Source organism: Eriocheir sinensis, unplaced genomic scaffold (genome assembly GCF_024679095.1).
Source record: "Eriocheir sinensis breed Jianghai 21 unplaced genomic scaffold, ASM2467909v1 Scaffold26, whole genome shotgun sequence".
Taxonomy (NCBI): Eukaryota; Metazoa; Arthropoda; class Malacostraca; order Decapoda; family Varunidae; genus Eriocheir; species Eriocheir sinensis.
In genome coordinates this window covers 706,335-718,252 of record NW_026111565.1, presented here as the reverse complement: position 1 = coordinate 718,252, position 11,918 = coordinate 706,335, and the positions used below count along the sequence as shown (strand labels likewise).

The following is an 11,918-nucleotide window of genomic DNA, read 5'->3' as shown; positions in this document are numbered from 1 at the left end:
AGTTACACTTTTAAAAGTTTCACAATTACTAAAATTAAGAATCACATTGGGAAATGTATTCCGAAGTGTGACGGACATTGGGATGAAACACCGGAAAAATTGTGATGTATTAGTCGATTAACAGACAAGGAACGGTCATTCAGGCCCAAGGTATGTCGTGTAGCAAATGACGATGCAACTTTAAAGCAATAATCACCAAACAACAATGCCAAAGATTCCGAAGAACTTTAATTTGGTTGAACGCTTTATCAAGAAGCAGTAAGCTTGACTTGGCTGCAGAAATCCAAACAGATTGACAGTACTTAAAATGAGGCCGTATGAAAGAGTAAAAGCAGTTTTGGACATCTTTAGAGGAATTTACCCGACTGCACTTGCACAACAGACCAGATTTATTTGTGAGACTGCCGATGCAAGTGAACGTAAGTGCAACTCAAAAATTAGTTTGGGATCAAGGGTAACTCCAAGCATCTTCAGTGAGAAATAATTTGGGATCGGTACACCACTGACAACAATACGTATCAGGGTGAGGAGGAAAACGCATCCTTGATCGACTGATAACCATATGCTATGTACAGTAGGATTTACTCGGGTCCAGTCTTATACCCCACCAATCACACCAAGACAAAACCCTTCAGACATCACGAGTGAGAACATGAAGTGATTCTCTGTCTATCCTGTGGGGATGGAATTACCGCATATTTAGGTGTGTTGTCAGCATATGCAACCTTACTAGATTCTATCGCAAGCCATATATCAAATGTATAAATAATAATAAGAGGGGGTCCCAGGACACCGAATATAACTGGACTAAAAGAACTGAAGCAGCCATCAACAGGCACACACTGTCTCCTATCAGTTTTAAACTCAGAAAACACTTGAAGGAGCGGCAACCAACGCCAAGACTTTAAAACTTTAAACAAGAGGGCCTTATGGATAACATGCTGAAAGGCAGAGATAAACTCAAGTGAAATTAGTCTTGATTTGTAGCTAGCATCAAGAGCAACTAGCGTGCCATGCATTATGCAAACAAGAGCATCAGAAATACTAAGACATTTTCTAAAGCCAAACTGACTAAGATGGTAACAAGTTGTTAATGTCTAAAATGAGAGAGATGCTTGGCCAGCAAGCGCTCAAAGATCTAAGACAAAACTGGAGTTATGGAGATAGGTCTATAGTCACTGAGGTGAAATAAAGGATGAGGATCCCTTAGAAATCGGAGTAACATTTGCACTACGCCAGCATACTGGAAAGAACCCTGACATCAAAGAGCTCTAAAATAACCACCAACTTAGGATCTAAAAGTTTTTTTTTTTTTTTTTAGAGGCAAAAATCCCAAAGGATAACTGTCGAAAGTGTCTATCCATCCATCCATATCGTGATGCCTGCTCCCACATGTGAGCTCCCCATGCCATGGCCCAGAACAGCAGACAGTGTCTAAACTAAATAAAACAAGATAAAGTGGTGAATGAGACACTTACAATAATTTAGCGTGTGCATAAGCAGAGAACACTGTACAAATAAGTTTTCCTTTCACAGTGCTGGTTCCATATGCTAGAATACCATTCCAAATTACATAAGAGGTAAATAATTTCACTAATCCTAAACTTGAGCTACTTGTTTGAATTACAGTCAACATCATACAGAGTAGTAGCAGTGGACATACGACTTTTCCATGGAAAAAAAGATGTGGTTGAATATATACTTTTTTATAATGAGTACTGTGAGACATAAATAAATTGTCACCATAAGAGTATGTCTTATCAGTATATAATTTGCTATCTTGTCTGTAATAGGGAGCTAATACTCTACATATTATGCCCTGTAAAATACTGTATACAACTAATACTGATTATAGCCATAGAGAAGATTATGAACCATGGAGCAGCCTAAAAGACAACTTTATTGGGTGATTTTCTTCATTTTCTTAGATGACTTCGTATTCTTGCTTTCAGTAATATTAATGTTAAGTTGCCTTATCCTAAAATATACCCTGCAGCGAACATAATATTGAGCTACTTCATGGGGAACAAAAGTAGGTAAATCTGCTGTTTGCAAAACTCTCTCTACTGCTCCATTTCCCTTCTGTAATGATGTCCCATGGTATTGACGGAAATGGTTTTCAAGATTTAAAAAGGCACTACGATAGTCTGGCTTCATGACCTTCAAACCACCTCTATTTATAAATGCATCCCAACTTGTGTTATCAGTGTTAGAGTCAGTCAAGAGTGTTCCTAAGGCAGAATATTTCAACTGAAATTTGTGTACAACAAAACCTAAGAAATGATCTGTTGCTTCTCTCTCAGGAAATGTTAGTTCCAGAACATCATCATGGGCTTCAGTTTCTTCATCCATGACCCCCAAATCAGGTGTGAATACATCACATGTTAGGGAAGGATGTTCTTCTGGGGGTACAACATTGTCTGTTTTGTCAATTTCATAGCCAGAAATGTCATCAATTCTAGTAGTAATTTTAGGTGTACTTTCTAACTCTTCAGTGTTGGTATTGGTTGACAACACTGATGTATCTCTCCCCATTATATACATTTTCAAGCGATGCTGGAATGAAAGAGGAGTGGGATGGTCATAGCATCGACCCATCTGCCGCATGACACTGAAAAAGTGTTCCAGAATGTCTTGATTTAGTCTCCTTGTGAGGAGGTAGATGACACCAAATCTTTCTTGCAAAGCATCATACAGTGTTTCAAGCGACCTAGTGCTTATCAGTATTCCCTTTTGGAATGGAAGATATCTTCCTGATACTCGAAGAGACTTTATTAAAGAAACAGTATCAGAAAGAACCTTCATTTGTTCAGTGGTTTTCTGGAATGCCATTCTTTTACCAGACACCTCTCTCTTCACACTACTGTTAAATACATCAAACCAGCCATTGAGAGTATGAATAAACTCTGATGCTTCTGGCCACTGATCACTATTGATTTTGCCTTGCTCTCCAAGAAATTTTAGTGCATTTGAGACAGTTCCTGAGAGCAAATGGACAGCAAGCTTTACCCTCTGCCGTTGATACCCTTTTACTCTTAAGAGATTCTCATTTAATTTGGGTGCTAATTTTAGGTTTCCATTGTCTACCATGATTAATTTTTTTACAGGGTCAGTACTGATTACCTTTCCACTATCAATATTTTGAAACCCATGATCTATAAAGTGGTTTCTTGCAAGTTTAATTAAATGTGGGACATCAGCAAACACATGAATCCTTCTCCCTCATCATATGGATTTGGAAAGGTATTTTGCTGGTCACTTATACCAAGCTTGTTTAGAAGACTGTAATTTGAACCTCCCAGGTCACAAACAGTGGCATGAACTTCAAATCCAACCTCTTCCACAGCATTTATGATTGTCTTCAAGAGAGCATCAGTCATTTTAGTGTCAAAATTATAATAGACAATCTGTTTCCAGCGCCCAATAATGCCTCTTACCATAACCACTTGCACAAAATTTTTGGGGGACAAAACAGTTTCATCACTCCGCCTAAATTCCCAAGCCTGCGTCACCTTCATCTCATCAAAGGAAACAATGCATGCACGTTCTGCTTTTGTCATCTTTTCAGCACGCTTCTTCATTAGGGTTAAAATAATACCCAGCAAGCCCTGTTCAAAAATGTGCCCTTTAGTCCACCTGTGCAAGGTGGTGCGAGAAGGGTATGGTAGTTTTAAATGTTTTCTAACATAACTGTATCCTTTTGGACTTATAGCTCGAAATGAAAGAGCATTAGCAATATCATCACTGGTCCATTTCCGAACAGGTTCTTGGTTAATGAAGAATGTGATTTGTGTGTCAGTAAAATATGGAGATAGAAGGTCTCTAATAGTTTGTGAAGTGTCATCATGGAACTTTATTATTCCTTTGTCACTGTTGCATGCCTCCAAATTGTGCTTTGATATAAAATCTTTGAGGCCTAAATTACTTGATTGTAAGCTTTTGTTCTCCAAAGACATTTTAGTTAGCTCTTCATGTTGTGATGAATTTGTGAGTCTCATGTTATTCAACTTTTCCCTAGTATCTGCTAATTCATTTTCTAGCCTACCTAACTCCTCTGTTTTCCTTTGTTCAGTGTTTCTAATTTCATTCATCTCCTCAGTAACTTTAGACAACTCACTCTTCAGAACCATTACCTCCTCAGATTTAGCCTTATAACCTTCTGTCATCTTTTCCAACTTATGCCTGATTTCTAAAACTTTGCTCTGATCATGATCTGGTAGACATACACAACACGACCAACAAACTTTCGTTGTAGAAATCTGGTCAGACAAATCTTCAGGAAGGGTAAGGTCTGATGCACCAGTAGCAGGGCCGGATCAAGGGGGGGGGCCAAGGGGCCAGGGCCCCGGGCCACCCACCAAGAGGGGGCCTCCCACCAATTTAAACAATACATTTTGATTTAATAAGGTTAGTATTGTAATCATAACTAAACGAGTGTCAGTACCATGTAGTCAAGTGCCTGCACGTTTTCCTTTCTTTTGTTACCATGGTAATCCATGCAATTTGGATGGTCCATTTTCTCTTACGACAATAAGAGAGAATTGGCCCAGCTGTGTGATGTTAATGTTAATTAAACCATTAAAACCAACAAAAAATAAAATATTTCCCCGATTTTTTTTCTTTTGCTTCCCTGGACAGTCCAGGGAAGCAGGCGTAGGTTTTGTATCCCCGGGTTTATAGTGGCGCCATCTACACATTTCAACATTCATTATTGTCATTCTTATTACTAATGTTAATATATAGAAATACAAAGACAAGTATTTGCATATGTCTTCTGCGTGGCTTCCAAGAAATTGAGGCCGTTGGCGGAATGGTCCTCTATATCTATATATACAGCTAGGAAGGTTCACTGGTCCCCTATTTATCATATTTTTAGTAATAATAATAGTAGTAGTAATTGTTTATTGTTGATATTATTGTCATTTTTATTATTAATATTATTATATAGAAATACAAAGACAAGTATTACTGTATTTGCATATGTCTTCTGCGTGGCTTAAAAAAAATGAGGTCGTTGGCGGAATGGTCCTCTATATCTATATACACGAAGGCGCAAAACAGGGCCCATATAGTAAAAATAGTAGTAGTAATAGCTTATTGTTGATATTATAACAGTATGAAAATAATTAAATACATGCACATACAGCTTACACGTTGTTACATTTATTAAAAAAAAAAATTATATCACAGTTTCTCAGAAGTAAGTTATTTAAGTGCTGTTTTAGTTAGTATAAATTATAATAATATGAGGCGTGGCGACATTAGTGCAGTGGCGACTATTTTAGTGTTGTCGACTGTATCATTGGTTACTGTATCATTGCTGAGCGGGGCTTAGCATTTCGAGGAGACAACGAGCTGGTTGGTTCACCTAGAAATGGAAACTTTCTAGGTATTCTTGAACTTATTTCCCAGTATGATGACTTTCTCGCTCAGCATATCAAAACTGAAGCTAATCGTGGAAAGGGTCACACAAACTTTTTGTCATCTACAATAATGGAAGAGGTTATCAGCATAATGGGTGAACAACTCCTCAGAGAAATTATTTCCAGAGTTAAGAAGTCAAAATACTACTCAATCTCTTTGGACTCTACACCTGATGCAGCCCATATTGATCAACTGACCCTTGTATTGAGGTACATGGAGAAAGATAGCCCTGTGGAACGCTTTGTAACCTTTATGGCAAACAAAGGGCATGGTGCTGAAGATATGTTCAATGCTTTGAGGGAATTTTTAAACACATATGACCTGGACCTTGGAAACTGCCGTGGACAAAGCTATGACAATGCATCAGCAATGAGTGGTAGGTACAATGGTCTTCAAGCCAAAGTGAGAGAGAAGAACAATCTTGCATCCTGGATTCCTTGTACAGCACATTCTCTTAACCTGGTTGGTAAAAATGCTGTAGAATGCTGCTCAAGTGCTGTACATTTCTTTGACTTCCTTGAAAAGCTGTTTGTCTTCTTCACAATTTCAACCCATCGGTATCAACTTCTGGATGAGGCTTTAAAAAAAAGTGATTCATCTTTGACTCTCAAACGTGTCACAACAACGCGCTGGTCCTGCAGAGCTGATGCAACTAAGGCTCTTAAGCATAATTATGAGCAGATTAAGGAGGTTCTTAAGCATATTGTCGATGACATTGAAGAAAAAAAGTGTGTACGCTGTGAAGCAGAAGGACTGTTAAAACAGATGAATCAGCTTGAAACAGGAATTTACACCACCTTCTGGAATGATATTCTGCAAAGAACAGATGCAACTAATAAAACTCTTCAACACGCAAAACTTGATCTAAATACTGCTGTGGCATCACTGACTAGCTTGAAGGAATATGTTGCATCAAAGCGTGACTCCTTCCACACTTATGAAAAAGAAGGTGAACAGCTGTCTCAGTCTGGATCAGCTTATAAGGCTGTAGAATCTCGGCAGAAGCGACGCAATGTGCGTCTTAACCCACTGGATTATGGACATGCAGAAGAAGTGCAACTCAGCCCTTCTGAAAAATACAGAACACAAACTTTCTTGCCTATCATTGATCAGTTTGTATCTTCTCTCGGTCAACGTCTGGAAGCATACAAACAGATATCAAGTAAATTTAGTTTTTTTAGACATCTGCAAAGGCTTTCTTCAGATGAACTTTGCGACGCAGCAGAGCAACTCATCAGATCATATCCAGATGACTTGGATATAACATTTAAGGAGGAACTGTGCCAGTTTGTCACATTTGCTAATATATTCACAGATGAGGAGCCAACAGATGTCAGCACTGAGCTTTTCCTGTATAGACTTGTATTGGACAAGGGTGTGCAGGACACTTTCCAAATCATAGAGATAGCTCTGCGAATATACCTTGTCCTAATGGTGACAAACTGCAGTGGGGAGCGCTCTTTCTCAAAGCTAAAGTTAATTGAAAACAGGTTACGGACATCTATGACACAGAAACGTCTGGTAAATCTGACTATGATGAGCCCCGAGTCAGACATCTTGTGTGAACTGGACTCCAACGAGATCATCAGTGAATTTGCAATGAAAAAATCCAGAAAAGTGTCAAGAAAGTAATCCTGACTTAACATGTAACTACATATGAAAGAATGAGGTATTATATTATGTGATAGTTACATTATTATATTCATATCAGTAACTGGAATTGTATGTATGTAAAAAAAAAAAAAGTAAGAATAACTTGTGCTTATTTTATTTTGAATTTATGCATATTGATAATCGGAAGAATAGTCCCGTTGTATTTTATTTTGAATTTATGCATATTGATAAACGGAAGAATAGTCCCATTGTATTTTATTTTGAATTTATGCATATTGATAAACGGAAGAATAGTCCCGTTGTATTTTATTTTGAATTTATGCATATTGATAAACGGAAGAATAGTCCCGTTGTATTTTATTTTGAATTTATGCATATTGATAAACGGAAGAATAGTCCCGTTGTATTTTATTTTGAATTTTTGGATATTGATAAACGGAAGAATAGTCCCATTGTATTTTATTTTGAATTTATGGATATTGATAATCGGAAGAATAGTCCCATTGTATTTTATTTTGAATTTATGGATATTGATAATCGGAAGAATAGTCCCATTGTAGTGTTTCCTAAATAAAACCGACCTAATTAGTATTGCACTATTTTGGCCATTAGATTAATTAGACTATAGTTTGTGGTGTATGCAATGGGAGTTGGAAAGGGGGCCTCCCACCAGAGTAGGCCCCAGGCCTCCCACCAGCTTAATCCGGCCCTGACCAGTAGTAGTTGTGGTAGGCATATCTTCTAGCAGGGTGGCCTCGGATTCTGCAGTTTTATTCCTGGCAAACTGATCTTCTGGCAGATTAAGCTCTGATGCATCATAATTAGCACTTGTTGCATGCTGTACCACTAGAACTGCAACATCTGTGGAAAAGTAGGGAGCTAAATAGTCAAATAAACTCCACTCATATTTAGTGGAAAAACTCTCAATAAAACGGAAAAGTTTACTAAATAGTCAAACAACATACTCCACTCGTAATTAGCGGCAAACTCAATATAACAGAAAAGTTCCCTAAAATGAGTCAATAATGGACTCCTGATTTGGCAGAAAATTTGATTTAGCAGAATGGGCCTTGACTGAACTAGTCTGTCATATCAGGCCTCTACTGTACTTTTTGAAACCTATATAGCCCTTGGCTGACCCCAGCATTAACTAATTTAGAAAGAAAATACTTCCCAGAACATATCCATCCCTTGGCTGACCCCAGCATTAACTAATTTAGAAAGAAAATACTTCCCAGAACATATCCATCCCTTGGCTGACCACAGTATTAACTAATTTAGAAAGAAAATACTATCCGGAACATATCCATCCCTTGGCTGACCCCAGCGTTAACTAATTTAGAAAGAATATATACTTCCCAGATCATGTCCATCCCTTGGCTGACCCCAGCGTTAACTAATTTAGAAAGAATATATACTTCCCAGATCATGTCCATCCCTTGGCTGACCCCAGCGTTAACTAATTTAGAAAGAATATATACTTCCCAGATCATGTCCATCCCTTGGCTGACCCCAGCATTAACAATTTAGAAAGAAAATATACTTCCCAGATCATGTCCATCCCTTGGCTGACCCCAGCGTTAACTAATTTAGAAAGAATATATACTTCCCAGATCATGTCCATCCTTTGGCTGACCCCAGCATTAACAATTTAGAAAGAATATATACTTCCCAGATCATGTCCATCCCTTGGCTGACCCCAGCGTTAACTAATTTAGAAAGAATATATACTTCCCAGATCATGTCCATCCCTTGGCTGACCCCAGCATTAACAATTTAGAAAGAAAATATACTTCCCGGATCATGTCCATTCCTTGGCTGACCCCAGCATTAACTAATTTAGAAAGAAAATATACTTCCCGGATCATGTCCATTCCTTGGCTGACCCCAGCATTAACTAATTTAGAAAGAAAATATACTTCCCGGATCATGTCCATTCCTTGGCTGACCCTAGCGTTAACTAATTTAGAAAGAAAACATACTTCCCGGAACATATCCATCCCTTGGCTGACCCCAGCGTTAACTAATTTAGAAAGAAAACATACTTCCCGGAACATATCCATCCCTTGGCTGACCCCAGCGTTAACTAATTTAGAAAGAAAACATACTTCCCGGAACATATCCATCCCTTGACTGACCCCAGTGTTACCTAATATAGAATGAAAATACTTGGAACATATCCATCCCATGGCTGACCCCAGTGTTAACTAATATAGAATGAAAATACTTCCTGGAACATATCCATCCCTTGGCTGACCCCAGTGTTAACTAATATAGAAAGGAAATACTGTACATACTTTCCGGAACCAATCTGTCCCTTGGCTGACCCCAACGTTAGCTAGTTTAGAAAGAAAATACTTCCCGGAACCTATCTGTCCCTTGGCTGACCTCAGCGTTAACTAGTATAGAAAGGAAATACTTTCCGGAACCAATCTGTCCCTTGGCTGACCCCAGTCGTAAGTAATTTAGAAAGAAAATACTTCCTAGAACCTAACCGTCCCTTGTCCCTTGGTCCCTTGCCTGACCCCAGTCGTACGTAATTTAGAAAGAAAATATTTCCCGAACCTAACCGTCCCTTGCTTGACCCCAGTCGTAAGTAATTTAGAAAGAAAATACTTCCTGAACCTAACCGTCCTTGCTTGACCCCAGTCGTAAGTAATTTAGAAAGAAAATACTTCCTAGAACCTAACCGTCCCTTGCCTGACCCCAGTCGTAAGTAATTTAGAAAGAAAATACTTCCTAGAACCTAACCGTCCCTTGCCTGACCCCAGTCGTAAGTAATTTAGAACAAAAATATTTCCCGGAACCTAACCGTCCCTTGCCTGACCCCAGTCGTAAGTAATTTAGAAAGAAAATACTTCCTAGAACCTAACCGTCCCTTGCCTGACCCCAGTCGTAAGTAATTTAGAACAAAAATATTTCCCGGAACCTAACCGTCCCTTGCCTGACCCCAGTCGTAAGTAATTTAGAACAAAAATATTTCCCGGAACCTAACCGTCCCTTGCCTGACCCCAGTCGTAAGTAATTTAAAAAGAAATTATTTCCTGGAACCTAACCGTCCCTTGCCTGACCCCAGCCATAACTAATTTGGAAAGAAAATACTTCCCAGAACCTACCTGTCTCCTGCTTCACCCCAGCAATAATAAATTTAGAAGGAAAATACTTCCCAGGACCTATCGGTCCCTTGCCCCTCTCCAGCTGCAGACATGGGGCGATTACTTATGTTATGTAATCGATTACGATTACGATTACTTCATATTTTCATGATTATGATTACAATTACAATAAGATTAGGTGTAATCATTTTATTTTAATTACGATTACAATAAAATTAGGTGTAATCATGATTACAATCGTGATTACTGGAAGGACTGAAAGGTGAACTTGCAAATTTCATACACATGTACCATACTAAATATTTAATTGGTTGAATTATTACAAATGTAGAGAGTACATACTTGCTGTACGAGAAACTATAAACTAAAACTTTAGGTGTTTGTGGTATTTAATGAAAACTAAACTCTGGAACGTCTGATCACTCAGCTGTAGAACTAACGATGCTAATGTAATCAAAAGTAGTCATGATTACGATTACACCTTTAATGTATTTGATTACGATTACGATTACTTCAAATAAAATAAGAGGGTAATCAATTACGATTACTTGAAAAACTGTAATCGATTGTAATCGATTACGATTACAGATTACGATTACCACATGTCTGCCCAGCTCTAACTAATTTAGAAAGAAAATACATCCCAGAACCTATCTGTTCCTTGCTTCACCCCAGCGGTAACTGATTTAGAAAGAAAATATTTCCTAGAATCTATCCTTCCTTTGCCTGATCCCAGCGTTAAATAATCTAAAAAGAAAATACTTCCCAGAACGTATCCGTTCCTTGCCTGACCCCAGCCATAACTAATTTCGAAAGCAAATACTTCTCAGACCCTGTTCATCCCTTGTCTGATCCCAGCGTCAACTAATTTAGAAAGACAATACTTTCCGGAACCTATCCATCCCTTGCATGACCCCTGCGTTTACTTATTTAGAAAGATGGTATGCACAAAAATATCTCACTTAACAATGTATTCGGTTAATGACAATTTGCGGACACAATGCACGTGAATGTAGACCGTAGCCCACTTAACGACCATTTTTTATCATTGTGTACAATGCTTGTGACGCACGGCCACCAGTTTGGAATTAGAATAGTGTGTGCACCAACACAATTTGCACTGATCAGTGAGTGACGCTTCACCTAGGACAAAAACAGCATTACTGATCGCCATCCGCCATTTTTAAAGCGAAGCAAGTGCAAGGTCGTCAGTCTCTTCTAAATGTCTGAACACCTTTTCAAATGCTTTTAAGGTGATTTTATGCATTGATCCTATGCAGTATTCTTTTATTGTAAGTGTTAACCTTTACTAAGTTTTGTGATTAATATTAAGTTGAAAATACTGTGTGTTTCCTTTGTGAATTGGTAGTAATACTAAGTTTAGGGGGTTAACTCAATATCAGCTAGGAACTTAACACGTAAGTTCCCATTGTTTCTAATGAGAAAAACTGACTTGCATAGCAACGCTTTGATATATGACAACCCCGTTATTAAGCATGGTATGGCGTATACATACTTTCTTTCTAAATAAGTTAACTCTGGGGTAAGGCAAGAGACAGGTAGGTTCCAGGAAGTATTTTCTTTTTAAATTAGTTACAGCTGGGGCCAGGCAATTAAGGGACTTCTCAGTTCTGGGCAGAATTTTCTTTCTAAATAAGGTAACGCTGAGATCAGGCGAGGGACAGGTAGTCTTCGGAATCGCTGGGGTCAGGCAACTGACGGACAGATAGGTTCCAGGAAGTAATTTCTTTCTAAATTAGTTAA

The 11,918-nt window shown here is 38.4% G+C and overlaps 1 protein-coding gene across 1 annotated transcript; it reads left to right on the top strand.

The window, feature by feature from the left end:
* The first annotated feature begins 5,444 nt into the window (after positions 1-5,444).
* Positions 5,445-11,411, top strand: LOC126991328 (zinc finger MYM-type protein 1-like). The gene is made up of 2 exons (XM_050850105.1): positions 5,445-6,914; positions 11,408-11,411. The coding sequence occupies exons 1-2, from the start codon at positions 5,494-5,496 to the stop codon at positions 11,409-11,411; spliced, it is 1,425 nt and encodes a 474-aa protein (XP_050706062.1). The 5' UTR covers positions 5,445-5,493.
* The last annotated feature ends 507 nt before the right edge of the window (positions 11,412-11,918 follow it).